A 19,928-nucleotide genomic window follows, 5' to 3' on the forward strand; every position below is an offset into this window, starting at 1 on the left:
ATTCTGACCATTGCCCAAGGAACAACTGCAAAACTGTGGAAAGGCATATAGTTCCTTTGCAACATTGCTGAACACAGAAAGTTGGGCAGTGAAACTATCATCTGGAAATAGGCCGGGTCAGGAGGCTTTAACATACCATCAGATCTGAAACTAGTCGGCGGTGTACTGTCTTCCATCAGAACCAACCTGTTTGAAGATTGGGCCATGAATGATCTGTCAGGGTGAGGCTGGGAGGAAGGGTGAGTGGGATCTAAATGTGGTAAGAGCTTCAATCATTCATTAAGTCTGTCAATGATGCATTCCTATAAGTGAGAGACTGTTTGATTGAGGAGGGCTTGCCAGGCTCCAGATCTCCTAAATGGACAAGGTGCATTTAGGTAGCCACATGGAAGATAAACTATTCAAGTGTGTGTGTGTGTGTGTGTGTGTGTGTGTGTGTGTGTGTGTCCAACCACCTGTCTGAAACTTACTGTTGTCCCTCACTTCTCGACTAAAAGCTGAAGGTGAAAGGGCTAAGGTGAGCTGGTCCATGAGCAGGTATGATGACATGGTGAGGCTGGTGAGTGAAGGGTTTCCACAGTCAGTGTATCTGACTAAAGCATTATTTTACATTTGTCTTCACTGAAGAAGATATTAGAAATCTCCCAAAAATTAGAGAACAATGTACAGGGGAAAATGAGGACTTGATGGGAGTTAGTATTTGTAAGAAGGTTTTGTTGGAGAAATAAATGGGACTGAAAGCTAATAAGTCACTGGAACCTGATATTCTACATTCCAGAATATTAAAAAGCAGAGCTAATGTGATGAAAAATGTATGATTTTTATAAATATGGTTGAAAAAGATATTTTTGAGACCTTTTTGATTTGCACTTATTGGGACAATTCACATGATTGTCACTTTAAGGATAAAACCAACATTAGTCATACATTAAAATGCTAATGGGCTGACAAGTAGACTCACATTGGTGGAGACATTTCTGTGGAGAATGCACTCATTAATACTGATTGACAGTTCACTGCTAGGCTTTTCCTAATTTTACATCAAGCTGGTTTGAGTCTGGGCATTGACCTGAGAAAGGGAGAGTGAATTGTTATCATTTATTTTGTTCAATTGAAACTGGTGCAGTATGTGTACATTGTGATGATTCTATGGCTTTACAAGGTGTATTTTGTTCTTGTCCCTTTTAGAAGAGAGGTTTTAAGACAGAGGTAAGAAACTATATTCAAAGCTATTAAACAGTTTATGAGGCCTTGGGGATTTTGTTTTAAATTTTTGTTTCAAATCTCAAATAAACAAAGAAATTTTGAGATTTGAGTTTAAATTGTGCAAGACATTGAGTTTCTCGTTGGGAAATCAGGGAAAGTTAGTTTCGCTTCACATGTAGAAAATGAGGTCAAGGAGTCATACACTTCTGTGTAAATCCTTTGATGGAGCAAGACTCGAGTTGGAAAATTTCTTGTTACTTTTTATATGTGAACACTTTCTCCTGTGTAGATGTGTTGGTGTGTGTGCAGGTTTCCTAACTGTGAGAACTGTCACACACCTCACAATGGAAAGGTTTCTCCCCATATGAATGCTTTACGACCAAATGAGTTATGGTGACTGCGAGAATGATTTTTTACACACCTTGCATTAATGGTGTTCCCCATTAATGGTGCTTCCCCTGTGTAAACATGATGGTGTTCATACAAAATTGATGAACTCAAGAATAACCCAGTATTGTGTATTTTTTAACTTTGTCCACCCCAGTTCCAACACCGGCATCTCTAAATCAGAAATCAAGAATGATTTGATACATGCCTTCCATGTAACTGTTTTCTATCTGGTGTGATTGTGTTGGCCAAAGCAAACTTTGATAGCATTGAGAGTGATCCATTACATACTTTGCATGTGAATAGACTGGTGATTCAGCAGACCTGAAAATTGTGCAAAACCCTTGTTATACATCTCACATTTGCACAGTTTATTTTCCCAGTGTGAAGGCATTGATGAGGGGCAATGAGTTTGCAAAGCCTCACTCACACACTTCACAAATGAATGTTTTCTCTTCCATGAAGCTTGTGTTAACAGCAGGTACTCTGTGTGCTAAGTATTACTAGCTTGGGAACTGTCCTCACACACCTCACACCTGAACAGTTTCTCACTTCCAGAAGTGAATCACGCTCTTTCCCAAACGTACTCTTGCTGATCACCTACAGCTGGATGTTCGGAAAGCTTAGAAAGCTCCATTCCACTGACCAGTTTTAGATTTGATGAAATGTCAAAGCTCCCCTGACCTGACCGATTTCCAGAAGATGGTTTCACGAAATAATCTTCTGTGTTGAGTACACCTTGAAGGGACTGGATATCTTCGATTGTTCTGCAATTATTCCCTGGGTGATGGTCAGGATCTATCTTCCCTATATTCTCTAATTTTGAGTAATACAATCCTTCCATAGAAGAAGGAAACATGATTTCTTCCAATTCATTTTTCCCTTTTCTGAAGGAGATAACCCCTCAGAGACAGTTCCACAGAGAGTGCAACTCTGCCCTTCTTTTGTGTGGGAGGTGGCAAGTGGGGAAGTGTGAAATTAGATGCATGCCCATTCTTCTTTATCATTTGACTGTCACAAACCCTGTTTCCAGCAGGGACACGGGATAGTGATCAGGAGCAGGCAATGTGGCTACTTTGTTTCCTTAGACCAGGCCCCTAATTTGCCAGGCACTGTGTGGGTCATGGAAAAGACACATAGATGGTGTGTGAAACTGGTTATCAGTTCACTGATGTCTTGTGATGTGCTGTAAAGATCAGTGTTTCTCTGACTGGGAAAAAAAAATTATTCAGGAGAAATGTTAATTCAATGGCGATTTTGAAATCACTGTCCTTGCTTAGCTAAACGATATGAAGGAAACACACTGATGGGAGGTGCTTGAAGCTGAGGAAAATATTGCTTAGTATCGTTGATTAAAAGGTTCTGCTTTATCCTGGGAAATTAAATACATTGCGCTTGCTCAGACTACACTAACCACATTCAGCTATCAGTCACAGCACTGGGAAAAACTGTCAAATCCAAGCCCAGGTTTTCGGGAAAGACTAAGGCCTTCAGGTAAAATCTTCAAAGGAGGTATTAAAAAAAATTAATAAATGTGACTCCGGCTTTAGCAGATGAATTGTTACGTTTGCTGGATTAACAATTCAGAGATTGAGTTCTGATCCAACCACAGAAAGGAACATGAAATGAAAAAATAAAAATAAGAACAATGGATGCTGGAAATCAGAAACAACAACATTAAATTATATTTGGAAACAGGCTAGTCGATGTCTGCTGCTGATTTAGTTCCACATGATCCTCCTTTCTGTCGTGTTCATCTTACACTATCAGAATATCCAACACACAGCTCCAGTCAAAAGTTCAGCACAGAAACGAGTAAATAGCTCTCTCAGCTGGATCTTCTCACACAGCATAAGGGACATTTCCACCCCTGTCAGAATTCCTGAAGATTGGTGTGGACTGTAGCGATTATAATGGGGTCAGCCAGGGTGACCTCTGAGAATAGGAGTTAATCTGGTTCAATCGGATAGCTCCAGCTGACAGATAAGAACAGAAAGGTCCTGCACACACACAACATGGGTGTTGGGGAAAAAATAAGCACTACAGCCGTGAAAAAAAAATAGAAAGGTCACACCTGCACACACACAACATGGGTGCTGTGGAAAAAATAAGTACTACCGCAGTTTGGTGGTCGTGTGGGGGAGGAAAAAAAAGAAAAAAAAGACATTCTAATACAAAAAAAAGAACAGAAACGTCAGACATCCTGTTCACTCTGAGGCTTTTGGGAAGCTGGACAAGTGTCAAGGGTTCTCCATGTGTAAATAAAGGGTGACTTTTTAATGGGATACTGTCATCTGTGGAGTTATTTCATGGATACTATGGGATACCATTTGTATAAAAGCTGCTCCTTCACTTACCATCTCCTCACTTGTTTTCAGCCCCAACAGGAAGTAAACCAGCTCCAGAAGAAGAGAGAATGGGCAGAGTGGGTGGGCTCTCTGATTGATGTCTCTCTCAGCCAACTTTTTTATTATTTCAAAAATATATTTTATTCATAAATTTTATCTGTAAGTACATGCAAAATGTCCTAAAACAGTTCTGCTCAGACTTTACAGAGAAAATAAAAAACAAGCAACACATTAAAATTTGACATTCTTCAGAGCTTCCTTGCATTTGCAAAACAAAGGCATTTTTCTACTCATGCAGGAAACTATTTACATTCATTTTGAGGCTACAAGGGGCTCTGATAACTGACCAGGCCCTCATTATACTTTGGCAGAAAGACCTCAGATGGTGGTCTTTACGTACTATGCCTGTAGCTTTGGAAACTGACCAGCAGATCGAGTTTTAATGGGGTGTTCAGACTTTTAATTGGTTGAGATATATGTCAAGTGCTCATCGTTGTTTATCTGGAGCTAAAATTTTTTTTGTAATAAACAGTAGTTCTGGTATAATACAGAAACCTGGTACATGCCTTTGGCTAACCTGGGTCTAAAATGATTTGTAAATTGGGGAATTCTATGTTCTTTGATAAAATCTTTCACTTTTGTGACAATTCTGGGAAAAGTGGGGCTTGATGTCCAGCACGCTACCCCGATTGGAATGCCTGAGAGTTGAACTCTTTCTTTAATGTCTTGATTGAACCTGCTTCCACCACACTCTCAGGCATTTCAGATCCTAGCCCCTCATCACATGAAGGATATTTTCTCATGTAGTTATTGCCTCTTTTGTCAATCATCTTAAATCTGTGCCCGTTTCTCGATCTGTCCATCAATGGAAACACTTTCTCCATTTCTTGTCGTCAGTTCTCTCGTTATCTTGAAAATCTCTATTACTAAAGAGATTTCCTCCCAACTTTCTTTTCTCCAAAGAGAACAGTTCCAACTTCTCCAAACCCTCCAAAAAAACTAAAATTCCTGTTCTGTAGAACCACTCTTGGAAATCATTTTGTCACCTTCTCAAATGGCTTCACGTTCTTCCTAAACAGTGATGTCCAGAACTGGATGCAGTGCTCAAGCTGAGATTGTGTTTTATCTGGGTTCAGGATAACTTCTTGCTTTTGTACTCTGTCCTCCAACTGATAAAGCACAGGATGCCTAAAGCTTGATGAATCCAAGCTCTTGACCTGTCTTCCACCTTCAGTGATTTAACACAGATACACTGAAGTCCTTCTACTCCTGTATCTTTTAGAATTGTACCTTTATTTTAGATTGTTCCTGTCAGCTCTTCCAACAAGATAAATCATTTCAAACTCACTGCATCGAATTCCATTTGCTGCCCACTTCATCCAATAAAAACAGCAAAATGTTGGAGAAACTCAGTAGTCAGGCAGTTTGTGTGTGGAGAGAGAAAAACACAGCTATTGCTCCAAGTTCAGTATAACCTTTCTGAAGAAGTACAGTCATCAGATCAGTCATAACCTTTCCTGAACTGGGCTCCATCTCATTATATGTCGAAGTCTGTTTCCCATACAGTGTATTGTGACCATTAAAGTCAGTCATACAGGAGTGTGAATGATAGAGGCAGACAAGTCTTGATCTAGATCTGGGTGAGAGATACCTGGGTTAATATGACTCTCCAGGAACTTTACTTTTTATTTAAATGTGCGGTGGCTTCTCTCTGAGTGTTTGATAAAAGAATGTCAATGTGGAGAAATTATTCTACCTGTATTCTCATTTTAAAATAGGCAAATTTACTTCTTTAAGATCACATCCAAATGTTTTTTTTAATTTGATGAGGGTTTTTGCATCAATATCCTTTCAGACACTGAGTTCCAAACTTTCATGACCCTCTGGCCAAAATAATTTCTCCTCAACTGCCCTCCAATCAATGACTTCAAATATTCTGCTTCCTGCTGATAGAACTCTCTGCTCAGGGAAATAAGATTGAACAATTCTCTGCCACTGCCACTTTCCTCCCTGCCAATGAACCCACATGGACAAAATTCTGTCAATGCTTCCCCCACCCTAGCCCTGAACTCTGGTCTTTCTTTTGTTTCTGTCCTATGTCCTGTCATGCCCTCTCTGAGCTCACCTTGCCCATGAGACCCACCTCCTGTTCCCTTGACCTGATTCTCAGTAAACAGCTGATCACCCATTTTCATTGCTGACTCTCATGTTTACCAGGATTATTCATGGATTCTCTCACTTCAGATGTGTCCTCTCTCCTTTAAATTTAACACCCTTGTCCTCTCGACCCCTTTGTTATTGCAAACAACCGTCTCATCTTTAACTTCTTCAAATTCCTGGAATAAGTTGTTGCCATCTAAATTATAGACAGGGTCTTGAGTCATGTGAGGTATGAGGGAGAGGGCAAGGGGTGCGGTATCTGACAAGGGGAGAGTGATCGACAGATTGATCTGGTGAAGAGTGGATTTATCTCCAAGTCACTTACTCAGTCAAAGTCAATCTTCAAGTTGAAGAGGGTCTTTAAGAACAGGTTATCCCCTGATCACAGAGTAATTCCTGTCTTCTTCGTGTGCAACTCCTCTCTGTGCATATACCGATCCAATCACTGCAGATCAGTACTGCCTTGGATGCTGAGGATCTTCCTCTTTTGAACTACTGTCAAACACAACTGAGTGATATTTCCCACAATGGTGTCATCAGTTTAAAAGCCACCAAGAATGAAGAATGCTATTCACACTAGAATTTTATGTAATTTACCACAGGAGCTGAAACAACAACTGCAATATGTGAGCTTTTATTCAGATGGGATAATGACAAGCTTAAATCTCCACCTGATCTGCTGCTCAAAGTCACCTCTATTTCACTGGTCAGTTTCCCAAGTTTCAGGAAACTCACATTACTACAGAAACAAATGGACTGGCTGTGAGAGGTGTTAATCCCTGGCTTTCACTGTCATTTCCTCATGTTGGTCAGCAAAAGGGACACCATATGTAGGAAAAGGACAAGATCCACTCTCAGTAGAGACTAGTGGGGTCCTGCCTTAGCTCATCTACTGATGAAACCCTCATCCATAACTTTGTAGGTTGTGGCTCTGTTTGTCTCTGACATGAACCAACATGAGTTGAGATGCAGTTGCTGGTCTCAATTCCCTTGGTAAATGTTTGGAAGCGTTAATGGAAGTTTATCCAAATTGGGCTACTGGAAGGGTGAGAAGTGGTTGAGGCAGCTGATAGGATTGTTTCAATATTATTTCTCTAAGCAGAAAGGTCAACAACCAGGGAGTAGAGATTGATGGTAAATGTTGGAAGGAGTTGAGAAATTGTTTTTTCTCCCCCAGAGGAAGGAGGGGTCTGGACCTCAGTGGTTAAAAGGGTGATAAAGACAGAAACACCCAACGTATTTAACAAAAGCTTAGATGCGATCTTCAAGAATAATTTGTCCATGTTTAAAATAGGGATGGGATAAATTTTTGAGTTCACACTTCAATCAAACATTTTACCAGAGAAGGTAAAGCACGGGTTAGATACAGAGTCAAGCTGTATCTAAACTGTCCTTGGAGTGTCGGATTAACCCAGGTCACTCACAACTGGATCAGGATTCTCCTGTCTCAGTTACTCAGACTTTCCTGTATTTTTGAAATTCTTTCAAGGGATGTGGTAGCACAGGCTAGACCAGCATTTATTTCAATTCTCCAATTGACCAGAGGGCAGTTAACAGTCAGCCACATTGCTGTGTGTCATTTACAGGCCAGACTGGCTAAGGAATGCAGTTCCCTTTCCTGAAGGACATTCGTGAACCCGATGATGTTTTATGACAATCAACTGTGGTTACTTGGCTGCCACAATACTATTTTAATTTTTATTTATTTTATTGAAATTGAATTTCACCATCTATTATAATGGGATTGAAACCAATTTCCTTGGAACATTTTTCCAAGGTTCTGGATTTATAAATCTTGTAACATTACCACTCTGTCAGCACCTTGACCACACTCTCCCCATACTCGGGTTCCTAGTCTTCCCAGTCAGGAAAGTACAAACATTCCCCATGGTATTGGTCAAACACCTGTCACCTGAAGAGGATCTGTGTATAATTCACATAACTAACTAAAGCAAGGTCTGATTTTATGTCATACCCATTCCTCTGAGAGTTTGCTCATCTTACAAGCACAGAGGCCACAACTAACCTTGGAGCCAAGATGTTCAGCAGTGCATTTAGGAAGTGTCTGGAAGGCAGGTAATGCAGGGCCCTGAAAGTATCTCACTTTTCAACCATCATTGAGCTCTGAATCCTGATAGGTAATCGAGGGAGTCCATGGTACCAAAGCTGGCTCAGCTGTACAGGAAGGTCCACTGAAAATGGGAAGAGCAATCATTATCACGGATTCAATAGTTCTGGGAACACCCAAATATAACTGAAGAAGCAATTCCAGGATGATATATTACCTCGCTGGTTCCAGGGTCAGGGATGTGACTGAATGACTGTAAATGTCAGTACAGGGATTTTTCAGGAGAAAGTGATAACTGCATCACAGGGGTTAGATTGGCTGTGCACAAAGGCAACATAGAACTGTACAGCGCAGGAATGGGCCCTTTGGCCCATAATGTTGTACCGAACATGACTCCAAATTAAACTAATTCTATCTGCCTTTGCTTCATTTCTCTCCATACCTTGCATATTCATGTGCTTATCTAAAAATCTCTTAAACATCCCCTATCATGTCTGCCTTCATCACCACCCCGAGCAGCGCAATCCACAGTCCTACCAATCTGCGTTAAAAATCTTGCCCCTCACACCTCCTTTGAACTTTCCCCCTCTCACCTGAAATACATGCCCTCTAGTATTAGATATTTCAACCCTGGCAAGAATATTCTAACGATCAACCCCATCTATGCATCTCATAATTTTATAGACTTCGACCAAGTCTCACCTCAGCCTCCGCTGCTCCAGAGAAAACAACCTAAGTTTTTCTAGCATCTTCTTGTAGTTCCTACTCTCTAATGCAGGCAGATCCTGGTCAACCTCTTCTGCACCTTCTCCAAAGCCTCTACATCCTTCCTGTAATGTGGTGACCAGAAGTTAACATAGTACTGTTAAGTGTCGCCTAACCAAGTGTTACAAAGCTGCAACATGACATCCTGAATCTTTACTCAATTTCCTGACCAATAAAGGTTAGCATGCCATATGTCTTCTTTACCACACTATCTATTTCTGTGACCACTGTCAAGGAGATATGGACTTGAACCCCAAGATCCCTCTGTACATCAATGCTGTTTAGAGTCCTGCCATTAACTGTATACCTTTCCTTAACATTTGATCCCCCAACATGCAGCACCTCACACTTATTTGGATTAAACTCCATCTACCGTTTCTCCACCCATATCTGCAACGGTTCTAGATTCTGCTGTATCCTTTGTCAAACTTTGACACGATCCACAACTCCACCAATCTTTGTATCATTTGGAAACTTACTAACCCACCCTTCTACAGGAGTGGTTCAGAGTGAGAGTATTTAACTGGTTGAAAGCTAACTGGAATTGGAAAAGAATAGTTCAGACTCAGACAAGTGGAATTAAAGGTTGCTGGCAAAATGTTCGCTGAATGAACTTACGCTTTTAAAGAGGGGATAATTAGGTACAGTCAATATTTAGAGACTGGAAGTTATGGCCAGCACCTCCACAATTTTCAAGTTTCATTAGATTCATGGTGATGCAAAAGGACTGACTTGGAAAGATACCACTCCACAGATACTGCCTGATCTGATGAATTTCTCCAGCTTTGTTTGTTCTTAATGCAAACATGACTCCTTCAAAAAGAATATGAAGATAAGCCTAAAGACTACAGTTCAGTCAGTTTAATATCAGTGAGAAACAATAATTCAGAATAAAATTAACAGTCATTTTGGCAAATGTGCATTATTTAACAGCTCACTTAATGGGATTCCCCCCTGTGTGGATTATCCGGTGTCGCAGAAGGCTCGATGACTGTGTGAATGCTCGGTCACACATCTCACACTTGAAAGGCTTCTCACCTGTGTGGATTGTTTGATGTTGTATTAGGTGTGATGACTGCGTGAAGGCTAGGTCACAAATTTCACATTTGAAGGGTTTCTCGCCTGTGTGAATTCGTTGGTGTCTATGGAGGTTCGTTAACTTTGAAAATGATTTGTCACATATCTCACAGATGAAGGGTTTCTCCCCTGTGTGAATGCGCTGGTGAGCACGGAGGCTTGATGATTGCGAGAATGATTTATCGCACTCCTCACATGTGAACGGTTTCTCACCAGTGTGAGTGCGTTGGTGCCTTGCCAGGTCTGACGATCTTCCAAAGCCCTCACAACACACCACACACTTAAAAGGTTTCTCCCCTGTGTGAATCCTTTCATGTGTCAGGAGATCGGACGATTGAACAAAAGCCATCATACAAACCTTACACTTGAAGGGCTTTTCCCCTGTGTGAAACCTCTGGTGTGTCAGCAACCTTGTAGACGTTGCAAAAGCTTTATCACAAAGCTCACATTTGAATGGTTTCTCCCCTGTATGGATTGTTCGATGAACTTGGAGGTGCGATAACTGTGTAAAGGCTTTGTTGCACACCTTGCACGTGAATGACTTCTCCCCTGTGTGAATTTGTTGGTGTACACGGAGATTTGTTAACTGTGAGAATGATTTGTCACACTCAGGGCACGTGAATGGTTTCTCTCCGGTGTGAATGCGTTGGTGAGTGCGGAGGTTCCACGATCGTAAGAATGACTTGGCGCAGACTTCACATGCAAAGGATTTCTGGACAGTGTGAATATGTTGACATTGCACCAGATCCGATAATCGTCCAAAACTCTCACTCCGCACTTCACTTTTGAAGTGTTTCTCCCTTGTGTGGAGTGTCTGATGTACTAGAAGATTGGATAACTGTGTGAAGACTTTGTCACATACGCCACACATGAATGACTTCTCCCCTGCATGAATGCACTTGTGAGTATCGAGGTTCACTGACTGTGAGAATGATTTGGAACACACCTCAGACTTGAAGGGCTCCTCCATTGTGTGAATTGCCTGGTGTGTCAGAAAATTGAAGAATTGGATACAGTTGTTACCCCATATGAAACGTCTGGTGGTGCATCAGGAGGTTTGCAAGTGTTCAGAAAGCTTCATCACAAACCTCACATTTGAAGAGTGTCTCTCCTTTGTGGATTATCGAATGGACCAGGAGCCTTGATGACAGTGAAACAGATTGGCATGCAGCTTACATGTTGAGCAACTTCTCCCCTGTTTGAATTTGTTGGGGTATTCCGAGGTATTTTAACTATGAGATTGCTTTGTCACACACCCACACATGAATGACTACTCACATCTGTGAATATGCTGGTATCTGCAGAGGGTCAATAACTTCCAAAAACGATTTGTCACACATCTCAAACCGGATAGCTTTTTCACCAATGTGGATACACTTGTGTCTCAGGATTGTTAGTGACTGTGTGAAGTCCTGGTCACACACTCCACTGAAAACCGTTTCAATGCCACATGGCTCTTCAGAGTTGAAGCCTGCATGTTATGAGATCTTATGAAACTGTGAAGTCCTCTTCACAAAACTCACACTCGAGCAGCTCCTCATCTGTAGGAATGAATCAGTGGTTCATGAGACTCAATGAATGACTGAAGCAGTCACCATACCTGAAGCCCATTCATGTATTTCCTCAGCTTCATCTTCTCTGTGTTGAGCAATACTGTCAAAGGAACAGATAAGTGAATTTTTTTAAGTGTGTCGGTTCTTTCTTGATTATATGTTTTTTGAGATAATGTCTCTTGATTAAACTTAAACTATAAGCCATAACTATTCATTTAACCTGGGGCAGTGTTTTGTAGAGGAATAAGGCAGTGTTATTTTCTGAGTCTGTAGATTGTGAAGGAGCAAAAATGGCCTTTAGTACAGTGATTTGTATTTCTTGTCAGATGTGCGAGTTTAAAGAGAGTTTAAGGGTTACTGCGGATTATATCTGCAATAAATGCTGTTGGTTGTGAATCCTATCAGATTGAATGGATCAGTTGGAGAGAAATTTAGAAGCAATGAGGAATTTGCAATAGCAACAATGTGTGATGGATGGCAGTTATAGGAAGGGGGAAAGTCTCCGATACAGTCACATAGATGGGTTAACTCCAGGAAAGGTAAGAAAGGTAGGCAGCAGGTGCAGGAGTCTTCTGTGGCAATCCACATTTCAAACTTGGAAAAGATAGGGGGTGATCAATTCACAGGGGAACATAGCACGAAAAGCCAAGCTTCTGGTATTGACACTGGCTCTAATGCAACGAGGGGTTCGTCAGGTTCCAAGAGATTAATTGTGTGAGGGGACTCTCTAGTCCGAGCTATAGACAGATGTTTCTGTGGCCAGCAGTGAAAAATCAGAAAGGTGTGTTGGTTCCCTGGCGCCATGATCAAGGATGTCTCAGAGAGGGTGCAGAATGGTCTCACGGGGGAGAGGAACCAGCAAGAGGTAATTGTCCACAGTGGAACCAGCGACATAGGGAGGGAAAAGGTTGAGATTCTGAAAGGGAGATGACAAAGAGTTAGGCAGTAATTTAAAAAAGAGGTCCTCGAGAGTAGTAATATCTGGATTACTCCCGGTGCCACGAGTTAGTGAGGGCAGGAATAGGAGAATACAGCAGATGAATGCAAAGCTGGAGAGCTGATGTTTGGATGAAAGATTCACATTTTTGGATCTCTGGAATCTATTTTGGGGTAGTAGTGACCTGTACAAGAAGGACGGATTGCACCTAAATTGGAAGGGCACTAATATACTGGCAGGGAGAATTGCTAGAGCTGCTTGGGAGGATTTAAACTAGTAAGGTTGGGGGAGGGTGGGACCCAGGGAGATAGTGAGGAAAGAGATCAATCAGAGACTAGTACAGTTGAGAACAGAAGTCAGTCAAACAGTCAGGGCAGGCAGGGACAAGGTAGGATGAATAAATTAAACTGCATTTGTTTCAATGCAAGGAGACTAACAGGGAAGGCAGAGAACTCAGGGCATGGTTAGGAACATGGGACTGGGATATCGTAGCAATTACAGAAACATGGCTCAGGCATGGGCAGGACTGGCAGCTTAATGTTTCAGGATACAAATGCTACAGGAAGGACAGAAAGGGAGGCAAAACAGGAGGGGGAGTGGCATTTCTGATAAGGGATAGCATTACATCTATACTTAGGGAGGATATTCCCTGAAATACATCCAGGGAAGTTATTTGGGTGGAACTGAGAAATAAGAAAGGGATGATCACCTTATTGGGATTGTATTAAAGAACCCTTAATAGTCAGAGGGAAATTGAGAAACAAACTTGTGAGGCGATCTCATCTATCTGTTTCAGGTGAACCCTGTGGGAAGATAGAGAAGTGATTGCTGGGCATCTTAATGAGATATTTGTATCATCAATAGTCACAGGTGAGGTGCCAGAAAACTGGAGGTTGGCTAACGTGGTGCCACTGTTTCAGAAGAGTGGTAAGGACAAGCCAGGGAACTACAGACCAGTGAGCCTGACGTCAGTGGTGGGCAAGTTGTTGGAGGGAATCCTGAGGGACAGGATGTACATGTATTTGAAAAGGTAAGGACTGATTAGGGACAGTCAACATGCTTTGTGCGTGGGAAATTACTTCTCACAAACTTGATTGAGTTGTTTGAAGTAACAAAGAGGATTGATGAGGGCAGAGCGATAGATGTGATCTGTATAGACTTCAGTAAGGTGTTCGACAAGGTTCCCCATGGGAGACTGGTTAGCAAGGTTAGATCTCACGGAATACAGGGAGAACGAGCAATTTGGATACAGAATTGGCTCAAAGGTATAAAACAGAGGGTGGTGGTGGAGGAGGACTGTTTTTCAGACCGGACCAGTGGAGTGCCACAAAGATAGGTGCTGGGTCCTCTACTTAATATCATTTATATAAATGATTTGGATGCGAGCATGAGGTATGGTTCGTAAGTTTGCAGATGACATCAAAATTGGAGGTGTGGTGGACAGCGAAGAAAGTAACCTCAGATTACAACAGGATCTTGATCAGATGGGCCAATGGGCTGAGAAGTGGCAGATGGAGTTTAATTCAGATAAATGCGTGGTGTTGCATTTTGGGAAAGCAAATCATAGCAGGACTTATACACTTAATGGTAAGTTCTTAAGGAGTGTTGCTGAACAAAGAGATCTTGGAGTGCAGGTTCATAGCTCCTTGAAAGTGGAGTCGCAGGTAGATAGGATAGTGAAGAAGGCGTTTGGTATGCTTTCCTTTATTGGTCAGCATGTTGAGTACAGGGGTTGGGAGGTCATGTTGTAGCTGTACAGGACATTGGTTAGGCTACTGTTGGAAAATTGCGTGCAATTCTGGTCTCCTCCTTATCGGAAAGATGTTATGAAACTTCAAAGGGTTCAGAAAAGATTTACAAGAATGTTGCCAGGGTTGGAGGATTTGAGCTATAAGGCGAGGCTGAACAGACTGGGTCTGTTTTCCCTGGAGCGTTGGAGGCTGAGGGGTGACCTCATAAAATTCTTACAAAAAGGCATTTAAAAAAAACAATAAATCTATCTCTGGGTATGGCAGCTGAATTGCTATGGAGTTGGATTTGACTATTCAGAGATTGGGAGTTTCAAATCCAACTAAGGAAAGTTACATCAACAGATATAGGGCATTTCACCTAATTGGTCCGTGCTGCTTTTTGTGCTTCACAGGAGCCTCCTGTCACTGTTGAGAAGACTCAAATGTGTGTTTGAATGCAAAGTTGAAAGTCTTTTTTATTTTCACCATCTTTCTCAGATAATGGACTGAAAATACACTCACAAGGGTGACTGGTCAGAGATGGTATAGCTTTGCCCACCAATATAAAGTCATAGAGATGTACAGCACAAAAACAGACCCTTTGGTCTGACACATCCATGCCAACCACACATCCAAATTCAATCTACTCTCGTTTGCCAGCACTTGGCCTATATCTCTCTAAATTTGTCCTATTCATACACCCAGTCACATGTTTTTTAAATGCTGAAATTGTTCCAGCCTCCACCATTTCCTCTGGCAACTCATTCCATATATGCACCACCCTTTGCTTCAAAGATTTGCCCCTTAGGTCCCTTTTAAATCTTTCCCCTCTCACCCCAAAACTAGTGTAGTGCTAGACTCCCCAACCTCAGGGAAAAGACCTTGTCTATTTACCCTATTCATGCCTCTCATGTTTTTATAAACCTCTATAATGTCACCCCTCAGCCTCTGAGTCTCCAGTGAAAACAGCCCCAGGCTATTCAGTCTCTCCCTATAGTTCAAATCTTCCAAACTTGACACCATCCTTGTGAATCTTTTCTGAAACCTTTCAAGTTTCACAACATCCTTCCCATAAGAGGGAGACCCAAAGCTACATATAATATTCCAAAAGTGGCTGAACCAATGTCCTATGTCCGCTTGTATTGCTTCCATGGGAACAGGCTGGGACTTGCTGAGTGAGGTGCAGAGTTATAGCATCTGAGCACAGGCTGACAGAAGATTTTTTGACTCTGAGATTATGCACAGAGAGAGAGAAAACCATGGACTGCAGCCTGTGTGATCAGCAGAGAGGAGAAGATGTCATTTCTGTGCACTGCCAGATAGTATGTCAGAAGGAACATGGTTTCTAGTTGAATAGTTACAATATGACAATCTAAAGACTTTGGAAAATCCATATTGGTGGGTCAGAGATTGGAGGGGTCCTTAGTATTGGTAGATAGTTCAGACTTCTCTGGAAATTCAGAGCAATAGCTTCTGATAGCCACTTATGTTTCTGCGAAAACGAGAAATGTGACCCAGTTGAAAGCTAATGGTGACGTTGGATTTGTCCCTGTAAAAATTATGATTCAGCAAACAAATATGATTATGGTAAGGACTGTTTGGTCATATTACAAGTTAAAGGGAGTTATCATTTCTGTCGTTTAGTGTTCACTTGCCAACAAGGTTGTGGTTAGTCAATGTTATTTTAAGTTCATTTACTTACTGAGTACCTGTCAATCGGAAATCCTTCTCGCACTACCTTTAAGTGGGTCACTGAGAATTCAAATAAATTATAAATGATTAATGTCAACAGAGACTACAACAGTTTCTCAGTCAATGACCACAAAGAAAATCATCTTGTCATTGCAGTATGTGGACATTTGCTGTGACGACATTGGTCACTATTAAAACATTACGACAGTGACCACATTTCAAAAACACGCCATTGGTAGCTGGGGCATCCAGTGGTTGTGAAAGGTTCCACATAAATTCAAGTCTGTCCTTTTCTCTTTTTCGAGAACGTTATGAGAGAAGGTTGTTGGTGATCTTGAACGGCTTTGAAAAGTACATCGAAAGGGACATAAAATGAACATACTCAATATCCAACAAAGCTCCAGTCAAACAGTTCAGCACAAAGCACCGAGTAAACAGCTCTCTCAGCTGGATCTTCTCACACAGCATAAGGGACATTTCCACCCCTGATTACCCACAGGATAGTCAGACTGCCTGAAGATTGGTGTGGATATTATGGGATACAATTTGTATAAAAGCTGCTCCTTCACTCACCATCTCCTCACTTGGTTTTCAGTCCCTATAGGAAGTGAACCAGCTCTGGAAGAGGAAGAGGAGACAATGGGCAGAGTGGGTGGGCTCTCTGATTGACGTCTCTCACAGTCAATCCAAATACGTCTGATTTGGAAGTGCCGGTGTTGGACTGGGGTGGGCAAAGTTAAAAATCACACAACACCAGGTTATGGTGTAACAGGTTTATTTAGAAGCGCTAGGTTTCGGAGCGCCGTTACGTCATCAGGTGATTGTGGAGTAAGGTCATGATCACAGAATTGAGAGCCAAAGGAGTCCAGTGTCATGGCGATGTGATACATTAAACAATTTTGAATTGACTCTTCCATCTTTTTGAATTGGATATGCTGGTTCGAGTTCTTTGATATGTAAATCCCAGAACATCTTTTAAATTACATTCTCAAGACAGCTCAGCTTTTCACACAAAAGGTGTGAAGTCTGTGTCCCAATGTTGAGTCAGACGGTGAAGTCCTGTGCATTGTTTTACAGAGTTTTACATGGATTTTTCGTCCAGTTTTTGAGCAAAATAAGATGTAATCTGCAAAACTGCGCGAATCCATGGAAAACTGTAGAACTATGCAGAGGGCTTGTCAATCTGACTCAACATTCGGATACAGACTTCACACCTTTTGTTCGGAAAACCGAGCTATTTTAAGAATGTAATCTAAAAAAGTTCTGGGATTTACATATCAAAGAATAGGAACCAGCATGTCCCATTCTAAAAGGTGAAAGAAATAATCTAAAATTGTTTAATGTATCACATCTCCATAACACTGGACTCCTTTTGCTATAAATTCCCTGATCATAATCTTTCCCCACAACCACCTGACGAAGGAGCGGCGCTCCGAAAGCCAGTGCTTCCAAATAAAGCTGTTGGACTATAATCTGGTGTTGCGATTTTTGACAAATATTTTTGGAGCAGCATGAGTTTCCTGAAACTTGGGAAACCGGTAGAAATGAGGTTCTTCCATAATACTTGACAATAAATTCCCACTTGACTCCCCAAATCAGCCGGTTGCATTGTTACTTTCTGGTCACACTCTTTCATTTCTGTGCCCATCCCCACGATATCCCTCTCTTTAGTTCCCCTTCACTTGTGCATTTCTTGATCCTACAACTGCATGTTGCTTCTGCTTCTGCAATACGTGAAATTTTATTCAGATGAGACAATGACGAGTTTAAATCCCCAATTGATCTGCTGGTCAAAGGTCCCTATTTCCCCAGTCAATTTCCCAAGTTGCAGGAAACTCGTGTTGCTCCAGAAATATTTGGATTGACTGTGAGCGACATCAATCAGAGAGCCCACCCATTGTCTGCCTATTGTCTCCTCTTCCTCTTCCAGAGCTGGTTCACTTTCTACAAGGACTGAAAACCAAGTGAGGAGATGATGAGTGAAGAAGCAGCTTTTATACAAATTGCATCCCATAATATCCACACCAATCTTCAGGCAGTCTGACTGTCCTGTGGGTAATCAGGGGTGGAAATATCCCTTATGCTGTGTGAGAAGGTCCAGCTGAGAGAGCTGTTTACTTGATGCTTTTTGTTGGACTGATATGTTGGATAATGTGTGTTTATTGGAAGCATTTCCTTTCTGAAATACAGGCTGCATTTTCTTAATGGCTCATTCTTGAATATGAGAACCTGATGTGTAATTATCTGGGAAGTGCAGAGTTACAATGTGTTTTTGCAGCCCCTGTTTCTGAGGTTAATTCTGTCTTTCATTGTGACCAGCTGAAGAGTGAGATTCTACATTGAACTCAATGTTTAGGGGGAAGGTGAATGGAATCTGATTTGTTGGAGAGAAATGAATGATATATAGTCGTGTTTCCTGGTCAAGGATGTAGTTTGTTGAACTGAAAACAGCTTGTTGGTCTGGAGACTAAAGACGAGGAGAAAATGAGGACTGCAGATGCTGGAGATCTGAGTTGAGGTGTGGTGCTAGAAAAATAAAGCAGGTCAGGCAGCATCCGAGGAACAGGAGAATCGGCATTTCAGGCATAAGATTCCTGATGAAGGGCCTGTGCCTGTACCTGTGTTTTTGTTTTGCCGCTGTTTACTTATTATTTACTTATCGATGTTACTTAACTGTGATTTGCCTGTATTGCACGCAAGACAAAGCTTTTCACTGTGCCTCGGGTACACGTGACAATAACTTCAATTCAGTTATACCCGAAATGTTGATTCTTCTGCTCCTCGGATGCTGTCTGACATGCTGTGCTTTCCCAGCACAACACTCTCTACTGTGGACTAAAGACTATTGGTACAAAGTGGAGGTTGACCTCCATTTGAGAATTAAAACCGAAACACCCAAAGAGGAGCACCTTGCCCTAGAATCTGTAAAAAAGAATGTGAAATGTGGTGTAATCTGCTATTCAGTAACTTCTAGTGGTTAAACAAAATAAATCCCTGACACTCACTTTAAAACCAACAAGTGACAATTTATTTATCCAATTCTAACAGTGAACAGATTAGCTAAACCATTAACAGATTGAATAAATCACTTCCAGCTCCTGTGTATTCTTGAATAAAACATGATTCTAATGGTATGTTGTTCCAATAAACACAAATCTCACTCATATGACAATAAGTAGAATTTACTCTCTCGAAATTATAGCCAGGTTAGACGTCTTCCAGAGTGTTTTGTGCCTTCTTCATTGTTTCATTTGTCAGGAATGCATTCTCTGTCGATTCTTCTGTCAAGAGTAATCACTAGTTGTGTCTTTGGTACCGTTGCTATTCAGATGGTTCTTTTCCTAATGCATAGATGATGCTGTGCAAGGCAGCGATTCACTCTCAAGCTGAGGGCTCTTAGCTGTAACGGATGGCAGTTAGCTGTGAGGGCTTTGTCCATCTGCCCCCATCTTTTATACCCACAATGACATATCAATATTTCTTACAGTAGGATTGGTCTGTGTTGTAAAAACCACCAGATTGAAATTTAATAGGTTTTTGATATCTCAGGGCCCGGTTCAGTTGTTTGGCTCAACTCAAATGCCTGTTGTCTTGGTAAAATTTGCGGGTTGGCCTGCTAACTGTATGGCCTTTCGACTGAAATATTTTAATTTAGATTCTCTGTGTACATGCAAGCGTTTAAGCTGCTGTCACAGACATCCATAGAAAATATCAAAACACTTCAGTTTGACACCATCTTTTGAAACGACCATGTAATGCTTTGCAATCCCAAGCATTTTACAATTTTACAAACACCAAATTCTAACCTCCTGCCTCCCAACTCACAATTACTATATCCCAAATTTGCAACACCTCTCCCCTTAACCAGAAATATTAGATTAGATCCCCAACAGTGTGGAAACAGGCCCTTCGGCCCAACAAGTCCACACAGACCCTCCGAAGAGTAACCCACCCAGTCCCATTTCCCTCTGACTAATGCACCCAACTCTATGGGCAATTCAGCAT

General features: G+C 41.5%; 1 protein-coding gene across 8 annotated transcripts in view; it reads right to left on the reverse strand.

Moving 5' to 3' along the window:
* Positions 1–16,606, reverse strand: part of LOC140455613 (uncharacterized) — a 31,563-nt gene extending 14,957 nt beyond the window's left edge. The window contains exons 1-3 of one of the 8 annotated variants that reach the window (XM_072550534.1): positions 16,306–16,606; positions 15,934–15,983; positions 9,781–11,664 (exon numbers count right to left, since the gene is read on the reverse strand). In XM_072550534.1, the coding sequence (XP_072406635.1) occupies positions 9,869–10,981 (1,113 nt within the window). In that variant the 5' untranslated portion in view covers positions 10,982–11,664; positions 15,934–15,983; positions 16,306–16,606 and the 3' untranslated portion in view covers positions 9,781–9,868. Of the gene's footprint in view, positions 1–9,780; positions 11,665–15,933 lie in introns of those variants that run through there. The other 7 variants (XM_072550535.1, XM_072550541.1, XM_072550540.1 and 4 more) reach the window with 7 other exon arrangements.
* Positions 16,607–19,928: the final 3,322 nt, after the last annotated feature.

This window comes from Chiloscyllium punctatum, chromosome 30 (assembly GCF_047496795.1).
Source record: "Chiloscyllium punctatum isolate Juve2018m chromosome 30, sChiPun1.3, whole genome shotgun sequence".
NCBI classification, from domain to species: Eukaryota; Metazoa; Chordata; class Chondrichthyes; order Orectolobiformes; family Hemiscylliidae; genus Chiloscyllium; species Chiloscyllium punctatum.